This window comes from Notamacropus eugenii, chromosome 1 (assembly GCF_028372415.1).
Source record: "Notamacropus eugenii isolate mMacEug1 chromosome 1, mMacEug1.pri_v2, whole genome shotgun sequence".
Classification (NCBI taxonomy): domain Eukaryota; kingdom Metazoa; phylum Chordata; class Mammalia; order Diprotodontia; family Macropodidae; genus Notamacropus; species Notamacropus eugenii.
In genome coordinates this window covers 582,674,959-582,699,620 of record NC_092872.1, presented here as the reverse complement: position 1 = coordinate 582,699,620, position 24,662 = coordinate 582,674,959, and the positions used below count along the sequence as shown (strand labels likewise).

Genomic DNA, 24,662 nt, shown 5'->3' with positions numbered 1-24,662 from the left:
ATAATTATGTCTCTTTCTATTTTATATTTTGACAAGACATCCTAATACTTGAGCAAGAAATCGAACATTCCTCCACAGCAAGAACCTTGGAGGGACTGAATAAATCAAGTTTTGAGTTTCAAATCAACCCAACCAACTGTGATTCCCTAGTCTCTAGTCCCTTTTATGAGTCACTACAAATGTGTATCATCAGGCAAGTCAGCATGATACAATGGTGCCTGCACTATCATTTGAATATTCTACCTTATAGCAGTGGAACCCTAATCAAGAGATTTAATCATTCTGTGGCTTAGTTTCCTCATTGGTAAAGGGAGGATTATACACAACCTACTTTACAGGGTTGTTGTGATAAATACATTGTAAAGTGTTAGACAAAAGTTTTTTTGCCCCTTTCATCATTTTGAAATTTTAAAAATTCATTTATAATAACAACATTAACACAAAAAACCCCTGGGAGGCAGGTGCTATTATTTATTCATTTTCACTTGTGTTTGACTCTTTGTGAACCTTTTTTGGAGTTTTCTTGGCAAAGATAATGGAGTGGTTTGCCATTTCCTTCTCTAGCTCATCTTACAAATGAGGAAAATGAGGTAAGTAGGGTTAAGTGACTTGCCCATGAACTCATAGCTAGTAGGTGTCTGAGCCTGGATTTGAACTCTAGTCTTCTGACTCCAGGTCTAGCATTCTTTCCACTGTGTCCTAAAATTATAAATATAAAATTATGTATTAATCTAATTATATATACATATATATGTATGTGTGTGTGTGTGTATATATATATATATATATATATACATATTTTATACATATAATCTTATACTGTAACATACTGGTTCAAGAAGAAAATTGGTGGATTAGACTTATTCTGCTTAACCTCAGAGAGCAAAAGTAGGTATAATGGGTAGAACTTACCAAAAAGTACATTTAGGCTCCATTTCCTAACAGGGTGATACAAAAGTAGAATGGCCTGACCTCGGGGATGGTGAATTTCTTCTCACTGAAGGTCTTCAAGTGGAATTTCCCCACTTTAGGGGATATTGGTGGAAGGATCTTTATTTGGATATGGGTTAGACTGGGTGATCTGAATTTCTTTAGATTCCAAGAACTAAATCTATATTAAATGGTAGGAAAATGTGAATAGATACTTCCAAAACAATGAATCAAGAGGCAGTATGGCATGATGGATAGGGCACTAGGCTTGGAGTCAGGAAGAGTCAATTGCAAATCTTGTCTCTGATACTTATTCTGTGACTTGGGGACTGGCCTAATCTCTCTATGCCTCAGTTTCTTCTTCTGTAAAATGAGAGAGTTTGACTAGATGGCCTCTAAGATAACTTATTGCTCTAAATGAGGTCATGAAGAGTCAGACACAATTAAAATGATTGAGCAACAAAAATATTTATAATTTATTAGCTAGTATAATTTCATAATTATGTATATGTCTATATAAACTTTAATACTTAATTTTTTTATTTATTTAATTTTTAACAATCATTTTCACAAAATTTTGGGTTACAAATTTTCTCCCCTTTTATCCCCTCCCCCCCCAAACCCAAGCATTCTAATTGCCCCTGTGACCAATCTACTCTTTCTTCTATCATCCCTCTCTGCCCTTGTCTCCGTCTTCTCTTTTGTCCTGTAGGGCCAGATAGCTTTCTTTACCCCTTTACCTGTATTTCTTATTTCCTAGTGACAAGAACATTACTCGAGTTCCAACTTCTTTACCTCCCTCCCTCTCCACCCCTTCCCTTTGGAGGACAAGCAATTCAATATAGGCCAAATCTGTGTAGTTTTGCAAATGACTTCCATAATAGTTGTGTTGTATAGGACTAACTATATTTCACTCCATCCTATCCTGTCCCCCATTACTTCTATTCTCTTTTGATCCTATCCCTCCCCATGAGTGTCGACCTTGAATTGCATTCTCCTCCCCATGCCCTCCCTTCTATCATCCCCCCCACCCTGCTTGTCCCCTTGTCCCCCACTTTCCTGTATTGTGAGATAGGTTTTCCTACCAAAATGAGTGTGCATTTTATTCTTTCCTTTAGTGGAATGTGATGAGAGTAGACTTCATGTTTTTCTCTCACCTCCCCTCTTTATCCCTCCACTAATGAATCTTTTGCTTGCCTCTTTTATGAGAGATAATTTGCCCCATTCCATTTCTCCCTTTCTCCTCCCAATATCTTTCTCTCTCACTGCTTGATTTCATTTTTTTTTTAAGACATGAACCCATCCTCTTCAATTCACTCTGTACACTCTGTCTCTATGTATGTGTGCGTGTGTGCATGTGTATGTGTGTACTCCCACCCAGTACCCAGATACTGAAATGTTTCAAGAGTTACAAATATTGTCTTTCCATGTAGGAATGTAAACAGTTCAACTTTAGTAAGTCCCTTATGACTTCTCTTTGCTGTTCACCTTTTCATGGTTCTCTTCATTCTTGTGTTTGAAAGTCAAATTTTCTTTTCAGCTCTGGTCTTTTCATCAAGAAAATTTGAAAATCCTCTATTTCATTGAAAGACCATTTTTTCCCCTGAAGTATTATACTCAGTTTTGCTGGGTAGGTGATTCTTGGTTTTAGTCCTAGTTCTTTTGACTTATGGAATATCCTATTCCATGCCCTTCGATCCCTTAATGTAGAGGCTGCTAGATCTTGTGTTATCCTGATTGTATTTCCACAATACTTGAATTGTTTCTTTCTAGCTGCTTGCAATATTTTCTCCTTGACCTGGGAACTCTGGAATTTGGCCACAATGTTCCTAGGAGTTTCTCTTTTTGGATCTCTTTCAGGTGGTGTTCTGTGGATTCCTTGAATATTTATTTTGCCCTCTGGTTCTAGAATCTCAGGGCAGTTTTCCTTGATAATTTCATGGAAGATGATGTCTAGGCTCTTCTTTTGATCATGGCTTTCAGGTAGTCCCAAAATTTTTAAATTGTCTCTCCTGAATCTATTTTCCAGGTCAGTTGTTTTTCCAATGAGATATTTCACATTATCTTCCATTTTTCCATTCTTCTCTCTTTGTTCTGTGATATCATACTTTGTCGCAAAGTCCTTAGCCTCCATCTGTGCCATTCTAGTTTTGAAAGAACTATTTTCTTCAGTGAGCTTTTGAATCTCCTTTTCCATTTGGCTAATTCTGCTTTTGAAAGCATTCTTCTCCTCATTGGCTTTTTGAACCTCTTTTGCCAATTGAGTTAGGCTAGTTTTCAAGGTGTTAATTTCTTCAACATTTTTTTGGTTCTCCTTTAGCAGGGAGCTGATCTGCTTTTCATGCTTTTCTTTCATCTCTCTCATTTCTCTTCCCAGTTTTTCCTCCACCTCTCTAACTTGATTTTCAAAATTCCTTTTGAGCTCTTCCATGGCCTGAGCCCATTGGGTGGGCTGAGACACAGAAGCCTTGACTTCTGTGTCTTTGCCTGATGGTAAGCATTGTTCTTCCTCATCAGAAAGGAAGGGAGGAAATGCATGTTCACCAAGAAAGTAACCTTCTTTAGTCATATTTCTTTTCCCTTTTCTGGGCATTTTCCCAGCCAGTGACTTGACCTCTGAATATTCTCCTCACACCCACCTCGCCTCCTGGTCCTCCCAGCCAGTGTTTGGGGTCTGAGATTCAAATGCTGCTTCCAGCCTTAGGGCTTTTGGCGGGGGCAGGGCTGCTATTCAGTGTGAGATTAAGTTCAGGTGGTCAGGTTAGGGCAGGGCTGCCTCTCAAGCTCAGTTCCCTCAGGGGGTTTATGCACAGACCTTCAACAATGGATCCAGGCTCCCGCCCGCTTGGGGAGCCCCTGTCTGCAGCCGCCTCTCAGCTTCCACCTCCCGGGGGGGCCCGAATCATGGGGGTACCCCACTCCCCTCTCGACCCACCAAAGTGACTCTCTCACCGACCCCCGTCACCTGTGGGCAGAGGGACCCGTGCGGCCGCTGGAGATCCTGTCCCTGAAGCCCGCTCGGGTCTGTTTCTCTTGGTGCTGTGGCCGCAGCAGGTCTGGGCTGGGCTGGGCTCCACGTCTGCAGCACGACGGACCTTTTGCGAGAGGTTTGCAGGTCCCTCTGTGGGTGGAGGGACCCGTGTGGCCGCTGGAGATCCTGTCCCCGAAGCCTGCTCGGATCTTATCCCCTCGGAGCTGCGGCCACTGCAGGGCTGCCCTCAGCTCCCAGTCCTGGCGCCCAGTCCGCAGCGCGAAGGACCCCCCCGTGAGAGGTCCGCAGGTCCCTCCGGAATAGAAATCTCCCTCGCTCCAATATTCTGTGGCCTCTGGGTGCAGAATTCACCGTGAGTTACTCCCCTGTAGCCGTTTTGTGGGTTGTGGGTTCGGAGCTATGTGTATGTGCGTCTTTCTACTCCGCCGTCTTGACTCCGCCCCTTTAATACTTAATTTTTAAAGCTCTCTGCTTTTCTAAGAATTCAAAGTTTGAATTGGGGAGACTTGAAGCCTACTTCTGTCATACAAATCACTTAACCCCTGTCTGCCACAGTTTCCTCATCTGTAAAATTATAATAAGAGTACCTACCTCCCCGGGCTGTTATGAGAATAAAAGAAGACAACATGTATAAAGTTCTTTGTAAACCACAGAACTCTATGCAAATGTTAGCTATTATTATTCATTTTATTTCAGAAAATATTTATCAATGGATTTCAAAGTATCTAGTTGTTTCAGTTTTGTCCAACTCTTTGCATTTCCCCATAAAGGTCACCAAAATGATATGGTTTGGTTAGTGGAAGCCCAGAAGTGTCAGGGTACAGGGGGTGGCATCTTCCTGGAATCAATTCATGCACTCAAACAATGTTCCAGTCCAGGAGCAGTTTATTGTAGCCCCAGTAGAAGTGGACAGTGTACCTAGGGAATCTACAACTTAATGGGAGTGAGATTGATACTTAGATACAAAAAAAAAAAAAAAAAGACAGAAGATCTGGATGGATTAAGGAGTGGTAAATAGCCTGGGGTGGGCCAGGTGCACTAGTAAAAGGTGCACCCAGTGACTGGAAAAGGACTGTCAAGTATAAGGTGAAGTGGGATGGGTCAGATGCCTTCTGCTACTGAAATACGTTGGAAAATTCAGGGACTGGCTTGCTTTCAAAGACCTTTAGGTGTCCAGGTTCCATCACTCCATCACAATAGTTATAGTAATCCTATGATTCACAAAGTTTGATGATTTATTTACAATTTAGCATCTGGATTTTTTTATGTTACTGAATGTCATGTATGTTTATTTCTCATTTTCAGATCCAAATATATAATCTTTATCTGTTAGGTGTGGGAATTTTAAGTTCATAGTATAGCTCCACTAATGACAGTGAATATATCTCTGCTGAAAAGACACACACAGACACACACACAAACGCACACACATATACTGACACCCTAGTGTCTTGTCACTCCTCTTTCCTCCCTCCTTTTGTATGTTATCTTCCTCTTAGATTGTAAGCTCCTTGAGGGCAAGGACTGTCCTTTTTATTGTTTTTATTAATATTGCATATTCTAAATATAGTTTATTTTATTGCCATCCTTTAATGTCAGGATCTTGCTAGACTGTCCTTAATTCAGATGGTTTCTCTTAAAATCCTCACCTGGATTAGGTTCAGGTGAAGTTCTTGCCCTGGTTTCCCTTGGCCAGACTGATAGACACTGGTTTCAAGCCCACAGTGATCTCCTGCTTGATTCACTTTCTTGAATGGGTGATTTAGCAAATAACTGACTGATGGTGAATTAGAAAACCTGAAGAGTCCTACACTAAGCACCGAGATGTCCAGTCTTGTCTTTTGTCCAATTTCTGCCTGTATGTCTTTGTCCAGTTCTTAAATCTTCTCTCATGTTTCTGTTAGGACAAACTGGTATGCCTAGCAATCTCTAGAGGAACCAGATTATAACCACCAACATTTTGATAAATCATATGCTTCAAATATATTTTCAGTTCTTCAGTTCCTCAAATCAGCTTTATATTCAGCAGCAGAGACATTCTAACAATTACTTTTGGCTAAATTAATTAACTATCATGGTGGCATGAACGACAGAGATTAGAGATTGCCACTGTTTTCTGCACATTATCATGTAGATAGGTCATAACTAATGACTTTGACAGAAAGTCAAACTTGTGTGAATGGCTCAGGAACAATTATTTTGTGTGTTTTTATTTATTAAATCAAAATAATTTTGTGTAGAAAAACTTCATTTAATGGTGTCTCCTGATAAATCAGATTTTCAGCTTATTAAGCTTTTGGAAGCAGAGAGTGGGTAAGGAGGTGGCTTTTTAATAAACTCTAAATAGTCAGAACTCTTTCTTGCCTTAGAAAGCAGAAAATACTGAGCACAAATGAATTTCTTCATAGATGACTAAAGAATGTTCTAGTGCCTCTGAAAGGCCTCATTCTGCATTCTAGCTGTCAATATTTGGCAGTATTGAGGAGTAAGAGACAGTACCTAGCTGGAGGTACTGAACACAGGTCATCTTATGGCTATCGTTAGAGGGGTCTTCATCTCCTCCTGCCAAATCTTTGATGGGAATTTATTGTTTTCTTTTTATGCTTTTCCTTGAATCGCCTCTTTTCTCCTAAAAGAAGGCAGCAAAATTTCCTCTCAGTTCAAGAATTCTCATTATTTGAAGGTCTGTTTCATTGATATTTTATGGAATTTTTTGTTTTCATGATACCTTAAATGGTCTGAAGAACCATATGCTGAGAAACTTTTCCCCAACCCTCATATGTTCCAAAGGCCTCTTCTTCAGCATCTTTTACTAAAAGACAGCCATGAGAATAGCTTTTAAGAAAGATAAGTGACAAGTCTGGAGGCATATGAACTTCCCTAATTCACTCTGGAATTTAACCTTCCCTGATAGGAGGCCCTAAGTATGCCATTTCTCAAAGAGTTTAGATTATTTCCATTGCACCTAGGATCTTCCAGTGCCATGCATTAATAAAAGAGAAGAAAAGAGATATCTGAAATCTATCCAAGCTGTTTATAGGCATAGATCTAACATGAAAGTCTGGGGCTATCATTTGTGTCACCGTGAAGGTGACTCCTTTGAAAAACAAAACAAAACTTAGCTCCAAAGAGCAGATTCTCAAAGCATTCTTAAAACTCACATAAGGTGCAATCAATTTAAAACAATAAATGCAAGGTTTTATTGGGGCAAAGATGTTAATTAAACACTTCTTTATGGTCAAGTTTAATACAGTATTTGAGAGCAGAAACTGTTCTTCATCTCTTGTTGGGAATGAGGAAACACAGCTGCTCTTATAGACAGATCCGTTATAGCTTATCAGCAGAGGACAAACCACTGAAGGAACATAATGAAATATGGCTGCTGTCAATAGGGTCCAGAGGAAGCACTGAAATTGTCCAGAAAGCAGTGGAAAGACAATGAAAGTCACTAGTTCAAAGTAGTGGACTCTAATTCAAATAGATTGGTTTTCATCAATTTTTTTAAAAAAAATTGTTATTAATTTGTTTCCAGTTTTCTGTGATCACTTCTATAAGTCTTGATTTTCTCTCCCTCCCTTACCCCTCCTTCCCTTGAGATGGCATGCAGTCTTATATGGTTCTACAATGCATTCTTATTAAACTCATTTTCACATTAGTCATATTGGATAGAAGAATTAAAATGAATAGGAGAAATCATGAAAAAAATCCAAACAGCACAAAACATAGCACGAGATAATATTCTGCTTCATTCCACGTTCCAATTCCATAGTTCTTTCTGTGGATATGGATGCATTTTGCCTCGAGTCCTTTGGGAATGTTTTAGGTCCTTGCATTGCTATGAAGGGCTGTCTATTACAAACAGTTCTCGCAGCCTGTAACTGTTACTGTGTATAATGTTCTCCTGGTTCTGCTCATTTCACCCAGCATCACTTCATATAAGTCCTTCCAGGTCTCTCTGTAGTCTTCCTGTTCATCATTTCTTATAGGAAAATAGTATTCCATTACATTCACATACTACAACTTGTTCAGCCATTCTCCAGCTGATGGGCATCCTCTTGATTTCCAATTCTTGACCACCACAAAGAGAACAGCTGTAATTATTTTTGTACATGTGAGACACTTTCCAATTTTTATTATTTCTTTGGCATACAGTCCTAGAAGTGATATTGCCGAGTCAGCTGTCCAGAATGGTGGGATTAGCTCACAACTCCACCAACAGTTAATTAGTGTTCCAACTCTCCCATATCTTCTCCAGCATTTATCATCTTCCTGTTTTATCATGTTAGCCAATCTCATAAGTGTGATGTGGTACCTCAGAGTTGTTTTGATTTGCATCTCTCTAATCAATAGTGATTTAGAGCATTTTTTTTCATATGATGATAGCTTTAATTTTTTCCTCTGAAAACTGTCTATTCATATCCTTTGACCATTTATCACTTGGGTAATGACTTGTATCCTTGTACATTTGACTCAGTTCTCTATATATTTTAGAAATGTTGCCATTATCACAGACACTAATTACAAAAATTCTTTCCTAGTTTTCTGCTTCCCTCCTAATCTTGGTTCCATTGGGTTTGATTGTGCAAAAACTTTTCAGTTTAATGTAATCAGTATTATCCATTTTGCACTTAATAATGTCCTCTGTCTCTTGTTTGGTCATAAATTTCTCCATTCTCCATCAATCTGACAAATACGCTATTCTCCCCTAAGTTGTTTATAGTATCAGTCTTTATACCTAGATCATGTATCCATTTGGACTTTATTATTGTGTACAGTGTCAGGCATTGGTCTATGCCTAGTTTCTGCCACACTGTTATCCAGTGTTCCCTGTAGTTTTTATTAAACAGTGAGTTCTTATCCCAGAGGCTGGGATCCTTGAGTTTATCAAACAATGGAATGCTATGTTCCCTGACTACTGTGTCTTGAGTTCCTAACCTATTCCACTGGTCTACCCCTCTATTTCTTAGCCAGTGGTTTTGATGATTGCTGCATTATAAAACAATTTAAGATCTGGTAGGGCTAAGCCACCTTCCCTAGCATTTCTTTTCATTAATTCCCTTAATATTCTGGAACTTTTGTTCTTCCAGATGAATTTTGATATTATTTTTCAAGCTCTAGAAAATATTTTTCTGGTAGTTTGATTGGTATGGCACTGAATAAGGAATTAATTTGGGTAGAATTGTCATTTTTATTATATTAGATAGGTCTACCCTCTCACAAGTGATGTTTTTCCACTTACTTAGAACTGACTTTATTTATGCAAAAAGTGTTTTGTAATTGTGTTCATATAGTCCCTGGGTTTGTTTTGGCAGGTAGACTCCCAGATATTTTATAATGTCTACCACAGTTTTAAATGGGATTTCCCTTTTTATCTCTTGCTGTTGGATTTTGTTAGTAATGTATAGAAATGCAGATGATTAATGTGGGTTTATTTTATAACCTGCAACTTTGCCAAAGTTGTGTATTATTTCAAGCAGTTCTTTATTTGATTCTCTAGGATTCTCTAATATCTAATATCTCTAATATGCAGATGATATGATCATCATATCATCTGCAAAGAGTGATAACTTAGTTTCTTCTTTGGCTATTTTAATTCCTTCCATTTCTTTTTTTCTCTTATTGCTAAAGTTAACATTTCTAGTACCATATTAAATAACAGTGGTGATAATGGACATCTTTCTTTCACCCCTGATCTTTTTGGAAATGCTTGTAGCTTATCTCCATTGCATATAATGTTTACTCTTGTTTTGGGGTAGATACTTATTATGTTATGGAAAGCTTCATTTATTACTGTGCTTTCCATGTTTTCAATAGGGATGGGTGTTGTATTTCATAGAAGCTTTTTCTGCATCTATTGAGATAATCATATGTTTTCTGTTAATTTTGTTGTTGATATGATCCATACTGCTGATAGTTTTCTTAATATTGAGCCAGCCCTACATTCCTGGTATAGATCCTATCTGATCATAATGTGTTATTCTCATGATAAGTTGCTGTATTCTTTTTGCTAATGTCTTATATAAAATTTTTGCATCTACATTCATTAGAGAAATTGGTCTACAATTTTCTTTCTTTGTTTAAACTCTTCTGAATTTAGGTATCAGAATCATATTTGTATCATAAAAAGAATTTGGGTAGGACTCATTCACCAATTTTCCCAACTAGCCTATATAGTATTGGAATTAATTGTTCTTTAAATGTTTGATAGAATTCACTTGTAAATCCATCTGGCCCTGGAGATTTTTCCCTAGGCAGTTCATTCATGGCATGTTCAATTTCCTTTTCTAAGATACGGTTACTTAACTATTCAAGTTCCTCTTCTTTTAATCTGGGCAATTGATATTTTTCTATATATTCATTCTTCTCCCTTAGATTGTCAGATTTATGTGCATACAATTGAGCAAAGTAAGTTGTAATTATTGTTGTAGTTTTCTCCCCATTGGAGGTGAGTTCACTATTTTCATTTTAGATATTGGTAATTTGGTTTTCTTCTTTCTTTTTTTTAAATCAAATTGACCAAAGATTTATCAATTGTATTGATTTTTTTTTTTTATAAAACCAACCCTTAGTTTTATTTATTAGTTCAATAGTTTTCTTAATTTCAATTTTATTCATCTCTGTTTTGGTTTTCATTATTCTGTTTTAATATTTACTTGGGGATCTTCAGTTTGTTTTTTTTTTCTTGCTTTTTCAGCTGCATGCCCAACTCAGTTATCTCCTCTTTCTCTATTTTATTCTTGTAGGCATTCAATCATATAAAACTTCCCCAAAGAACTGCTTTTGCAGTGTCCCATAAGTTTTGGCAGGTTGTCTCATTATTGTCATTCTCTTGAATGAAGTTGTTGATTGTTTCTATGATTTGTTTAATCTACTCATTCTTTAGGATTAGATTATTTAATTTTCAATTAATTTTTGATCTATCTTTCAATGGCCTTTTATTACATACAATTTTTATTGCATTAGGATCTGAGAAGGATAAACTGACTATCTCTGCCTTTCTGCACTGGATTGTGAGAATTTTATGCCTTAGTACATGGTCAGTTTTTGTATATGTGCCATGTACCGTTGAGAAAAATTTTCTCTAGAGATCTATCATATCTACGTTATCCAGAGTTCTGTTCACCTCCTTAACTTCTGTCTTGTTCATTTTGATTTTTGATTCATCAAGGTTAGAGAGGGGGAGTTTGAGGTCCCCCACAAGTTCAGTTTTGCTGTCTATTTCTTCCTGTAACTCCCTTAACTTCTCTTCTAAGAATTTGGATGCTATACCACTTGGTGCATATATGTTTAGTAATGATATTGCTTCATTGTGTATGGTACCTTTTAGCAGGATGTAGTTTCCTTCCTTATCTTTTTTGATTAGATCTATTTCTGCTTTTACTTTGTCTGAGATTAGGGTTGCTACCCCTGCTATTTTTACATCAGCTAAAGTATAATGTATTCTGCTCCAATCTTTTACCTTTACCTTGTGAGTATCCCTGTTTCAAACATGTTTCTTGTAAACAACATATTGTTGGATTATGGTTTTTAATCCATTCTGCTATCCATCTCCATTTTATGGGAGAGTTCATCCCATTCAAATTCACAGTTATGATTACTATCTGTGTCTTTCCTTCCATCTTATTTACCCCTGTTTGTACTTTTAGTTCTCCCTTCTGCCGTCCCCTCCACAATATTTTTAAATTTTTGACCACCACCTTCTTCAGTCTTCCCTCCCTTTTATCAGCCCTCTCCCTTTATTTCCCTTACTATTTCTTCCCTCCTTTTAGCTTCCCCTCCCTTTTCTTTCCCCTTCCGCCTCCTACTGCCTATAGGGCAAGTTAGATTTCTATACTTGACTGAGTTTTTTGTTCCCTCTTTGAACCAAATCAGATTAGAATAAATCTCAAATAATGCTTATGTCCCTCCCCTTTTTCCCCTCTATTGTATATTTTTGTACCTCTTCCTGTGATGTAATTTATCATTTTTCTGCCTCCTCCTTTTCACATCTCCCATTACAATCCCTTCACACCCTTAAATCACATTTTTATCATCATATCATTTAATTTATATCCACTCCCTCTATCTATGTAGATTCCTTTTAAATGTCATAATAAATATGCAATTCTTAACAAGGATCTTAGTTTGCCCATATTAAATAACGAGTTGTTTTTCCCCTCATTTACTTTTTTATGCCTCTTTTAAGCCTTTTATTTGAAGATCAAATTTTCTATTGAGCTCTGGCCATTTCATCAGAAAGGTCTGGAAATCCCTTATGTCATTGAATGTCCATCTCCTTGCCTGAAATATTATGCTCAATTTTGCTTGGTAATTGATCCTTGGTTGTAGTTCAAGCTCCTTTGCCTTATGTAATATCATATTCCAGTCCCTCTCATCTTTTAATGTAGAAGCTACAAGGTCCTGTGTGATCCTGACTGTAGTTCCTCAATATTTGAATTGTTTCTTTCTGTCTGCTTGCAGTATTTTCTCCTTCATTTGGTAGTTCTGGAATTTGGCAACAATATTCCTTGGTATTTTTAATTTGGGATCTTTCAGGAGATATGATCTGTGGATTCTTTTAATGACTATTTTGCCTTCTGGATCTAGGAACTCAGGGCAGTTTTCCTTAATGATTTCTTGGGAGATATTGCCCAGCTTCTTTTTTTCTTCATTGTTTTTCAGTAATAATTCTTAGATTTTCTCTCCTGAGTCAGTTTTCCAGGTCAATTGTTTTTCCAATGAAATATTTTACATTTTCCTCTATTTTTTTTCATTTTGTAGATTCTGTTTGACTAATTCTTGATATCTCATGGAGTCATTAGCTTCTACTTGCAAAATTCTACTTTTTAATAGCTTGTTTTCTTCAATTAACTTTTTCAACCCCTTTTCCATTTGTTCAGTTGTTCAAGTTAAGTTTTATATCTCTTTGTCCATTTTTTCAATTTTCTTTTTAAATTCTTCTATGAATTCTTTTTTTCATATTTTTAAAAATCATTGATGAATTTTTCTTCTCCCTCTCTAATTTGGCCTTTAAAATCCTTCTTGAGCTCTTCTAAGAATGCTCTTTAGGCTTGAGACAAGTTTATATTCCCTTCCGAGGTTTCAGAAGTGAGTACAGCCTCAATGCTGACACCTCTTCAGTATTCATATTTTGGTTCTTGTCCCATCATAAGATTCTATGGTCTTTTCTTTTATGGTTTGCTTCCTGCTCATTATGATGATTGCCTTTTCCCTGACTATTGGAGTGGCTCTCTGCTTCTGGGGCACAGAGGACTCTGTCCCATGGTTGTTATGCTTAGAACTTGAGGCTTTGTGTATTGTGGCTAGAAGCTAGAATGCTGCAGCTTACCTGGGGCTGAGCTGTCTGGTATGCCAAAGCAGAGACCAGATGAAGTCTTTCTGAGTTTCCCAAGAGTTATCCTGGAGCTCCCTGAAAGTGGTATGGGAGAGGGTAGTCTAGCCTCATAAGTCTCCTCTCCTGAGCTAGAGCACAGGCAGGCCCAGACGCTAGTGTCTTCTTGATTGCTCTGGCTGTGCTAAGGTACGACTGGAGTCCTGGTGTTGGCGTTTATGGGTTCCACCCTGCCCTGGGGCTCAGAATCTCCTCCTGGTTAACTGAAGAGGGTCTGTCTGGGATAGCCCCAGTCCTGAACTGGTCCCCTTCAGCCACAGCAAGGGGGGATCCCTTTACAATTGTCCTAGTTTCCCAAGCTAAGAGTCTGTTTACCACTTGGACTGATCTCACTATTTCAGAATTTTTCCTGGGGAAATATTCTCTGAGTTTTTCAAGGTCAACAACGGGAGAGGGAGAGCTCTTACAGATTTCTCTACCATCTTGGTTCACAGAAGTTCAATTAGGTGATTTATAGACATTTAATCTGTGAGCTGGTAGTCTCACGAGCACTTGCTGCTGTTACCTGGAGTTTGGTACTTCACTCTCACTTAGTTCCACTGGACTCCTGCCCTAGGCTGATAGGTTTGAGAATTTGCACTGCTGCTTTTGCTTCAGTCTGCCCCAACGCTTTCTGCTTGACTTTGCTATGGCAAGGTCCCTGTTTGTAAAGCCTGTGTGCTTTGTGTATCTCCGGACTTATGCAACAGATCCTTCCCATCGACCTTCCAGGCTGTCCTGGGCTGAAAGTCTGCCACATTCTGTCTCCTAGTGAATTCTGCCACCCTAAAATTTGTTCAGATTCTCTTTTTAGAGGTATCTGAAGGAGTTTGCCATAGAGCTTAGATGTGTACATGCTCTCAGCCCACCGTCTTGGCTCTGCCCCACTTTCATTGATTTTTAACACAGAATTTCTGTGGCATAAAATTCACTAATACTCTTTTTATTGATCTATAGAAAGCTGTACATTCCTTTATATTGTTAAATCTGCTTTGATAAACAGTCCCATGGTGAAGCTGACAAATAGCAGTCTTCCCTTTTGAAGCTAGTTAACCTATGCTATTGAATACAGCATATATTTTTATTTCATTATTTACAATAGAAAACATTGTCCCACCTCTTGCTCTTGAAGATTCAAAGTACCATTACTATTCTGCTAGTTTTGAAAAATTATTTGCCATCTGACAGCCCATTATCTCAAAGAAAAATACCCTATCATACAAAGTCAATGAAAAAATCAGGGCTGCTTTTTATTTTCTAACAATAAATATAACTTTAAAAAATTTCTTGTAGCACTATTATAGAAATAAGAAGTGGTACTAATCATTTGGGGAAAGGAAATATTTATTTACATAATATTAATGTATTTAAATTAACCAGTGATTCAGACCATTAGAAGGTGTTAGTGATGAGATCTTCTTAGCCAACCCTTATTTCTGTTCTGGAAATAACTCATTAATTTGGCTCTTGAAAGGGAAGTTTTGATTAATTTTCATGAAATAGGAATTATGTTCCTAAATAAGAAAGAATAAAATTGGTTGTTCTTCAAAAGCCTATTTTATATTTTAGTTTTCATCAATGTATCCTTAATCTGATCCATTTTCTGTGTTTGCTAACATATTGCCTTCAAGAATGTCTATCCTCTCAGTCTTCAACCTCCTCCTTTCTCCTGGTTTCTTCCCTGCTACCTACAAATACACCCACATCTCCCCCATTCTTAAAAGCAAAAAACAAAAACACTCAATCCTAGGATCCCCGCTAGATACCACCCTATATTCCGAAGTGTATTGCTAAATGTTTAACAACCAGCTGCAGGGGTGGGGTAAAAAGCTGTAACACTTTTCAGTTTAATATGCATTATAAACTTTTTCTCCATCACTTTCTTAAGTCTAGACAATCATCTGAACAATAAATCAAGCTCTGATTTTTAGGATTTGTGATTCTAAAGCATATGTAAAATTAACAATGGGCTCTAGTGTGCAGGATCAAAGTGATACCAACACACTCCTTGCTTCTTGTTTCCTTCCCTTCTTAGCTCAACTTTTTGAAGACTTTGCATTGAATGCTTCTACTTATACTCTCACTCTTTTCTAAACACCCAGTAGTCTAGATTCTAATGGCATGGTTCAAGGGAAAGTTACCATGGTCTTGTAGCTGTAAAAACCAAAAGACCTCTTCTCAGTAATCATCCTTCTTGACAATATGTCAGTCAGTAAGCATTTATTAACCACTTATTATGTGCCAAGCATTGTTCTTAACATTGGAGATTCAAAGAAAAAGTGAAAAGTTCCCTTGAAGAGTTTGCCTTTTGATGGGGGAGAAAAGTATTTGTCTAAGTAGGTACATACAGGATACATTTTCCTAAGAATTGAAGGGTGAATTTTCAAAGGATTCTAATAAATACTTTAAGTTAGAAGGATTTTCCATAGTGAAGAGGAGAAAGAGCAAGTATTCATATAAAGAGCAGATATTCATATAAACAATAACTCTATAGTGCTCTAATCTGAAATATCCCTAGGAATGATGTGTAGAGTATTTTTCTGCATTGACCATTGTAGTTATAAACTTGCAGCACCATCTGAGGTATTCCAGCCTTATCACAACCATTTATTCATACCACAGTAGCAAATAAATTAACTTTCTGGTCCATATGCAAAAGAGCAGTGTCATTGAGAAGCCACAAACAACCATAAAGTTTCCCCAACCACTTTTTTCCTTAAAAAGATTTTAAATATTTCATATAAAGTATGAATAACAACCAGTGTGGACTGGAGAAATTAATACAAGGAGATCATTTTGACTTCATAGGTATAGTCTTGGTGGGAACAGAGTCAGGCCTAGAATGTGATTCACATGAGGACAATCTAGGAGACAGAGAGGGGAAGTATGTTGGATAGCATTTCAGTGAAGGTCAGTGGAAAAAGAAAACCATTATATTGTTATCAGGATGCACACATATGGATGTGTGTGCATATTTATGTGTGTATATATGTACACCTATGTACGTGTTAGTATTTACCCATACACATATGTGTTATGACACACACATGCATAGACATGGCCAATGTGGGGATTTGTTTTGCTTGACTGGCCACGTTTGTTACAAGGGTTTTGTTTTTCTCTTTCTCCCCCTAAGTCTTATAAAGGAGGTATGAAGGAATGGAAATGGACTTTTGCTAAGTGGAAAAGTAAAAATAAATTAAAGTGTTGTTCAGAGTCATCAGAATCAACCTATCTTTCCTCTGAATACTCTGATATTTACTCTCTTAACATCTGGGGTGAATGTCAAGCCTATTGAGAAATTCTATGACAAATTGTGAGGCCGAGTGAGATCACTTCCTCTTCCTCCCCAAATATTTCATCTCTTGCACTTTAGGAATTAGCTCTTCCTTGATGTTAAGAATCAGATGCAGAATGGTAGTTTCTCTCCATTGGTTTCCTCATATTTTGATGGATAAAATTTATTTACTATATATCATGTATTATGTGTGTGGGCAGAGACAGATAGATAAAGAGAGACAGAGAGAGAAAGAAGAGAGAAAGTGTGTGTCTTATGTTCCCTGAGAGTCCATCACCTCCCTGTCAGGAGATGAGTCGCATGGTTTATCATAGTCATTGTAAATAGTAAATTTAGTCGTCGCAGTAAGTTGTTACACTGATTAGAGTTCTATCATCTTTGAAAATTCTTTCTTTTTACCATGTTGATATTGTTCTCCTGTTTCTTCTCAACTATGGTTTAAAAATCTACCGGGGATGTCAGCTGAGGAGCAATGAAATATTCTGAAGAATAAAATTCTTGAAACACAGAGAAATCATTCCAGTAATGGAGACAGTCCAAAGGGATCCATATGGATATACAAAGATTTCACCAACTAGTAAATATATTTAAGAGATATGCATGTAAGGATTAAGCAAGAACTTGAAAAATTATAGAGAATGAATACAAACAGTGGTACTATCCTCCGTCAGGGTCACTGTTTTGCATCTGGTACATTGGTCTACTCAGAGATAAATAATTTAAACAGAGTTACTCCTACTGCTATTAATGATATGAATAGCTAGAATTTATATACCACTTTAAAGTTTGCAAAGGCCTATACAAATATTATCTTATTTGATTCCCACCACAATTCTGTGAGGGAGGTAATATTATTCTCTTTTCCCATGTGAAGAAAGTGAGGCTGAGGATGATTAAGTGACTTGCACAGGGTAACATAGCTAGTAAGATCCAGAGGCACAATTTGAACTCAGATCTTTCTGACTCCAAGTCCAGCATTCCAAGCTATTGTTTAACCTAACCTACTAAGTTGGGCTGGGTGATCTCTGAGGTTCAACTCTAAAACTCTGAGCTTTGGACTGGAAAAGACAAAAGAAAATTGGAAGAGAGTTCCTTATCTGCTCTAGCAGACCTTCATTCTAGGATATAAAAGGGCAGGTGTCATTGCTGCCCTGTCATTGATCTTTTAGTGAATATGGGAAAACAGGAAAGGTGTCTCATGATGGGAAAGGAAAAAGATAGTGTTAAGTATTATAGGTCTTCCATAAAGAGTATAAATACCCTGCTGTAGGAAAAATAAAAGGAAGTTGCCCATAAATCTTGAAAATAAACGGAAAAGTGCTGAACGATAGAATCCCCATAATCACCAAAAGAGGAAAACATGAAGCTTGAAACTTAAAGGCACAGAGTGATTAAATTTCAAAATTTTAAAACAAAATTTCAAAGTTTTGCAGTCAAGGAAAAAAAACTTTTAGCTATGGTAGAAAAATAATTATTATCATATTAAATCATATTAATCATTTATATTATCATATTAAATCAAATTATAATAACCTAGTACCACTCTCCATCAGATAAAAGATAGGAATATAATTTTTGAAGAAGTCAAGGAAAACAAGTTGCTCCCCAGAATAGCATATCCTGTCAAGGGGAGCCAAATTATCAACAGAAAAAAATGGACCTTCAACAAAGGCCATCATTATTATTTTGGGGGGGAGAAAGAGGTGAGCAAAACATTCAAAGGGATTCTGAGCAAAAAAAAAAAAAAAGGATAGAGAGAGTGAAGATAGATAAAAAAGAAACTAACAATTTAAGTATACTCAAGAAAACCACAATAGAGCAAGTAAAACAGGAGAGGTGAAACTTTGGAAAAGATTAGTATTACAAATAAGAAAAAAGGAAAGATAATGAGTTAGTGAAATTTTTAATAAAACATAGAAGAGATTATAGAATAGCTCAAACCTGGACACAAAAAGGCATATTTTGTTAATATTTAGCACCCCAATTAAAAATGTACTTGATAGATCAGTTTCATTTGCAATCTCCTCTATATATATTAAAATGTTGATGTTGGTTAAATTTGAGTAACGGTATTTTTTTTTAAGACTAGAATGCAGTTATTGTTAAAAAAATTAATAACAGGGACAAAATCAATGCAAAAGATATAAGAGGAAGAAAACATAAATCTAACTACTATATATTGATTTTTTCTTTTTTAATTAATTTATTTTAATTTTCAACATTCATTTTCACAAGATTTTGAGTTCCAAATTTTCTCCCCATCTCTCCCCTCTCCCAACCCCAAGACACTGTGCATTCTGAATACCCCTTCCCCCAATCTTCCTTTCCTTCTATCACACCCCTCCCTTCGGTTATCCCCATCTCTCTTTTTTTGTAGGTCAAAATAGATTTCTATATCCCATTACCCATATTTTTTATTTCTCAGTTGCATGCAAAAACAATTCTCAACATTCATTCCTAAAACTTTGAGTTCCAACTTCTCTCCCTTCCTCCCTCCCCACAGACCCCCACTGTGAAGGTAAGCAATTCAATGTAGGCTATACATGTGTAGTTATGCAAAAGACTTCCATAATAGTCATGTTGTGAAAGACAAACTGTTATTTCCCTCCATCCTATCCTGTCCCCTATTTTTTCTATTCTCTTTTGACCTTGTCCCCCCCTCAAAGTGTTTGCTTCTAATTACTCCCTCCTCTCATTTGCCCTACCTTCTGTCATCCCCCTACACCACACTTACCTCCTCCCCTACTTTCCTGTAGTGTAAGATAGATTTTCATATCAAATTGAGTGTGCATATTATTCCCTCCTTAAGCCAGATGTGATTAGAGTAAGCTTCACTTTTTCCCTCTCACTTCCCCGCTTTTCCCTTCCATTGAAAAACCTTTTTTTTGCCTCTTTTAGGAGAGATAATTTGCCGCATTCCATTTCTCCCTTTCTCCTCCCAATATATTCCTCTCTCATCCCTTAATTTTATTTTTTTAGATATCATCCCTTCCTATTAAACTCACCCTGTGCCCTCTGTCTGTATATATGTATATGTATATATATACATGTGTGCATATATGTATATATCTACATATATACATACATATACATATAAAATTCCTCCACCTACCCAAATACTAAGAAAAGTCTCAAGAGTTACAAATGTTATCTTTCCACATAGGAATGTAGACATTTCAACTTTAGTAAGTCCCTTATGATTTTTCTTTCCTGTTTACCTATTCATGCTTCTCTTGATTCTTGTGTTTGAAAGTCAAATTTTCTATTCAGCTCTGGTCTTTTTCATCAAGAATGTTTGAAAGTCCTCTATTTCATTGAATGACCATTTTTCCCCATAAAGTATTACACTCAGTTTTGCTGGGTAGGTGATTCTTGGTTTTAATCTTAGTTCCTTTGACTTCTGAAATATTATATCCCAAGCCCTTTGATCCCTTAATGTAGAATCTGCTAGAACTTGTGTTATCCTGATTGTATTTCTACAATACTCAAATTGTTTCTTTTTTGCTGCTTGCTATATTTTCTCCTTGACCTGAGAATTCTGGAATCTGGCTACAGTATTCCTGGGATTTTTCTTTGTGAATCTTTTTCAGGAGGTGATTGGTGGATTCTTTCAATATTTATTTTATACTGTGGTTCTAGAATATCAGGGCAGTTTTCCTTGATAATTTCATAGAAGGTGATGTCTAGGCTCTTTTTTTCATCATGGCCTTCAGGTAGTCCCATAATTTTTAAATTATTTCTCCTGGATCTATTTTCCAGGTGAGTTGTTCATCCAATGAGATATTTCACATTGTCTTCAATTTTTTCATTCTTTTGGTTTTGTTTTGTAATTTCTTAGTTTCTCATTAAGTCATTAGCTTCCATCTGCTCCATTCTAATTTTTAAAGAACTATTTTCTTCAGTAAGCTTTTGAACCTTTTCCCTTTCACTAATTCTGCTTTGTAAAGCATTTTTCTCCTCATTGGCTTTTTGGACCTCTTTTCACATTTGAGTTAGTCTATTTTTAAGGTGTTATTTTCTTCAGCAATTTTTGGGTCTCCTTTAGAAAGCTGTTGACTTGCTTTTCATGATTTTCTTGCATCTCTTTCATTTCTCTTCCCACTTTTTCCTCCACCTCTCTTACTTGATTTTTCAGACTCTTTTTTGAGCTATTCCATGGCCTGAGACAATTGCAAATTTATTTTGGAGCTTTTAGATGAAGATGCCTTGACTTTGATGGCTTCCTCTAATGGTATGCTTTGTTCCTCCTCATCTAAAAGGATGGAGGAAAAATACCTTTTCACCAAAAAAGTAACCTTTTATAGTCTTATTTTTTTCCCTTTTGGGGCATTTTCCCGGCCTGTTACTTGACTTTTGAATCCTTTCTCAAGTGAAGCATATACTTTAGGGACCTGTTAGTTCTTAATTCCTCCAAGGTGGCACACTCAGGGGTGAGGAGTTTACTCCTCTCCTGGTCTGTGAGCAACCGCAAGTACTCCTTTATGTCCGGGATCTTTGAATAAGTTTCCCTCTCTGGAACCGCCTACAGTTCCACCAAGCCAATGCTCCTCCTCACCCCAGGACCGCCACTAAGGACTGAGATCTAGATAAGAGGCTTGATTGCCCCAGGGCCTTTAGGGTGAGGGCTCCTTAAATGGATGCTGCTGCTTTAGTGACTACTGTCACCCTAGATCCGAGACTAGGGGAGGGCTCTGCTCCCTTCTCACCCAGGTGAAAGAGCTTTCTCACTGACCTTTGAAGCTGTCTCTGGCATTTGTGGGGATCTGGGAACCACAGCTGCTACCTGGGATTTCGCCTGTTCCAGTCCTGTCCCTGCTGGGCTGCAAGACCAAGGCCCGGCTGCACTCCGTTCTGAGCCCAGTGCCACAGACATTTCCTGTCAGCCTTCCAGGCTGCCTTGGGCTGGAAATCCCTTTCACTCTGTCATTTTGTGGCTTCTGCTACTCTAGAATTTGTTTAGAGACAATTTTTACAGGTGTTCTATGGGCTTTGGGGGTAGACCTAAGAGCACATAGTCCTTCTACCACAGCTATATATTTAAATGTGAATGGATTAAATTCCCCAACAGAAGAAAACAGAATAGAGAAGAAAACAAAACTCAAACATAAGCTGCAACATACAAAAACACTTCAAAAAAAATAAAACCACGTATAGAATGAGAATTGGATTCTCTAATCCAGAAATGGAGAATCTGAGGCCTTATGATCCCCATGTGACCTTCTAGGTCCTTCAGGTCGGCCTTTTGACTGACTCCAAATTTTATGGAACAAAAGAATTTATCCTGTAAATTTGAATTCTGTCAAAAGGCTACACTAAAGGACCCAGAAGGCCATGGGTTCCCTACCTCTTCTTAATCATTTAGTCCAAATATGCATCTTTCATATGAAGATTTGTCCCAGTTTCACACAGGAAATAATGTAATAGGATTTGGATTCATAGGGAAGCCAAGGATATCTATCAGTTTTATGTTTTGTGTCTGATAGCATTAATTCACTATCCTGCAATGGAAAATTTGTAGAAGGACAAGTTAAGCAAGGCTTCTCCTGAGGTCCCCAACATTTAGCCTTTCTCTGTGGTTTCCTTAACTCCTTGCCCCCTACAAATAAATAAAGCAGTTGTTTTGCTTAACTGGGTTACGCAGGGAAGGATTGAAACCAAAAATAAGCAAAACAAATCATCAGAGTTGAGCATGTATCATAGAAAAGCTGCCAAAAGAGTGAGTATGTTTGTCTAATAATGTATATAAAAATTCACTGACATGCTTTGTAGATTGACTTTTTGAGCATATAGGAAATGTCAGATGTAAAAGAATCACACTTTTAGCAGCAGGTTGGAACACAGCTGAGTCCTTGCCTATTTCCTCACATCATCATAGAGCACTCTTGGGCTAGCATCTAGAAGTGACCCTTCCTTGTCTTCTTACATAATATTGAAGAGCATACTGCCTTCAAGAAGAGGGTCATGGGGTGGGAAATTCACTCTGTGTGGGGATCAATGGGATACATTCTTCACTGTGCCTAGCCTATTTTGGACGCTGAAATATATGAAATTAGACTTACAAAGAAGTTCTTGACCACATTCACATGCATGATGGGTTCTTAGTCTGATACTAGACTATAAGCTCCTTGATGGTAGGTTCCTTTCCTTATCTCATTTCTGTCCTAAGGCAGTGCTCTGTACCAGTAGGAAACAAATACATGTGTGTATATAGGCATGTGTGTGCTCACACATATATGCATATATGTAATCATAGTATAATATGTATGTGCATGTGTTCATGCAATTTTTTTGTCTTTTTTAACAATTCCCCCAATGACACCACTTATAAAACAATAACTGTCAGTTGTGAAAATGATAATCTGCTCTGTTTCTAGATTGTTTTCACTTGTTTGATAGGGGAAGAGTGAAAGTAGAGGGCTAATTGATGCCTTGTGTAGGTAAATGACCATTGTCTGCTATTACTGAGCATAAAAATTACAATTTAATTATTAGTAATTTTAAAAACAGTATTAAGTATGTGATGAAATCAATTTTGTTCTTGAGATAAATAAGGAAAATAACTGGGCAAATTAAAACTTGTAATTTTTGGCTCCTTTTTTTCCCATTGTGTCATTGAAATTAATTAATACATGAATGCTTGTTGAGTTTGAATCTCAGCTGTGCTTTTTATTCTCCATGTGACCTTGGGTAAGTCCATCTGGGTTTAAATTTCTTCATCTGTAAAATGAAGGGGTTAAACTAGATAAACACTCAGGTCTCTTCAAACTCTAAATCCAGTGGTCCTAAATCCTACATATTATGTGTCCAGAAATACGGTTCTTAAGTTGGTTTCATTTCTCAGTCAAGTGTGAGGTGTTATTGGAGAGGGGGGAGGGGTAAGGAGGGATTATTTGCTGGGTTTTGTTTTTGTTTTTGTTTTATTTTGAATGCACAGATGTTAAGGCATTCTTCAAAAATATGTCTTTTCATCTTTCCAGACAATTGTTAGGGGAAACAAACCCTGCAAGGAAACTTCAATCAATGGTTTGCTAGAAGAATTTGACAACATCTCTGTGACTCGTTCCAATTCTCTAAGGAAAGAAAGTCCTCCCACTCCTCATCAGGGTACCTCCAACCATGTCCGGAGACATTCGGAAGAAAATGGTTTCATCACATTTTCTCAGTATTCCAGTGAATCTGACACTACCACTGACTACCTGACAGAAAAATATAGGGAAAAGGGTCCATATGGAGATGAGTTGGATCGATATTACGAACGCAGCCATAAAGTATCTAAGCAAAATGGACATGCAGTGAAAATGAAATCTGATGATGCCTATTATTCTGATATACAGGCTTTGAAATCAGGTATGTCCAGGCTTCCTCCAGATTATCACAGCCACATGGATGAGCTAAGTAAACCAAGTGAATATGGTGGCTTCAAGTGGGACTATCACAGAATTTCAACTGGATCCCCTCTAGATTACCGAGATTCCTTTCAATTAACTCCCTCTAGGACTGCAGGGACAAGTGAATGCTCAAAAGAAAGTCTGGTGTACAGTGAAAGTGAATGGAGGCCCAGCATGGATGATTATGATAGGAGACCAAAGTCTTCATATATAAATCAGACCAGCCCTCAGCCAGCCATGCGGCAGAGGTCAAGATCAGGTTCTGGGCTTCAGGAACCTGCCATGCCATATGGAGCAAGTGCATTTAAGTCACACCAACAAGGACACTCATACAGCTCTTACACCTACCCTCGCCTCTCAGAAACCACCACGTGCATTCCAAAGGTAAGTTGACAGCCATCAGTCTGATTACCCTCCTTCCCTAGTCTTATGCACACAGTTTGTGCTAAAAGTGTTTGTCAAGTTGCATATTAGTTATTTTTCCCTGAATAACTATAACAAAAATGACAATAAATAATAAAACAATGAAAGAGTGGTAACTTCACCATAGCCTTTTAAATAAGAAATCTTATTGAAGTTTGACTTTATCATGCAATTGCAATGGTCTAGCAACCATAGGTAACACATCATCCCTAGTCCTATGTTCTTTTCACTACACCTTGACATTATATAAAGGATTCTGTT

General features: G+C 37.3%; 1 protein-coding gene across 2 annotated transcripts in view; it reads left to right on the top strand.

Annotated features, from left to right (window-relative positions):
* The window catches only part of PAK5 (p21 (RAC1) activated kinase 5), a 330,539-nt gene that overhangs the window by 276,215 nt on the left and 29,662 nt on the right, over positions 1–24,662 (top strand). For both annotated transcript variants that reach the window (XM_072634449.1, XM_072634448.1), the window contains exon 3: positions 23,568–24,362. In XM_072634449.1, the coding sequence (XP_072490550.1) occupies positions 23,568–24,362 (795 nt within the window). The remainder of the gene's footprint in view (positions 1–23,567; positions 24,363–24,662) is intronic.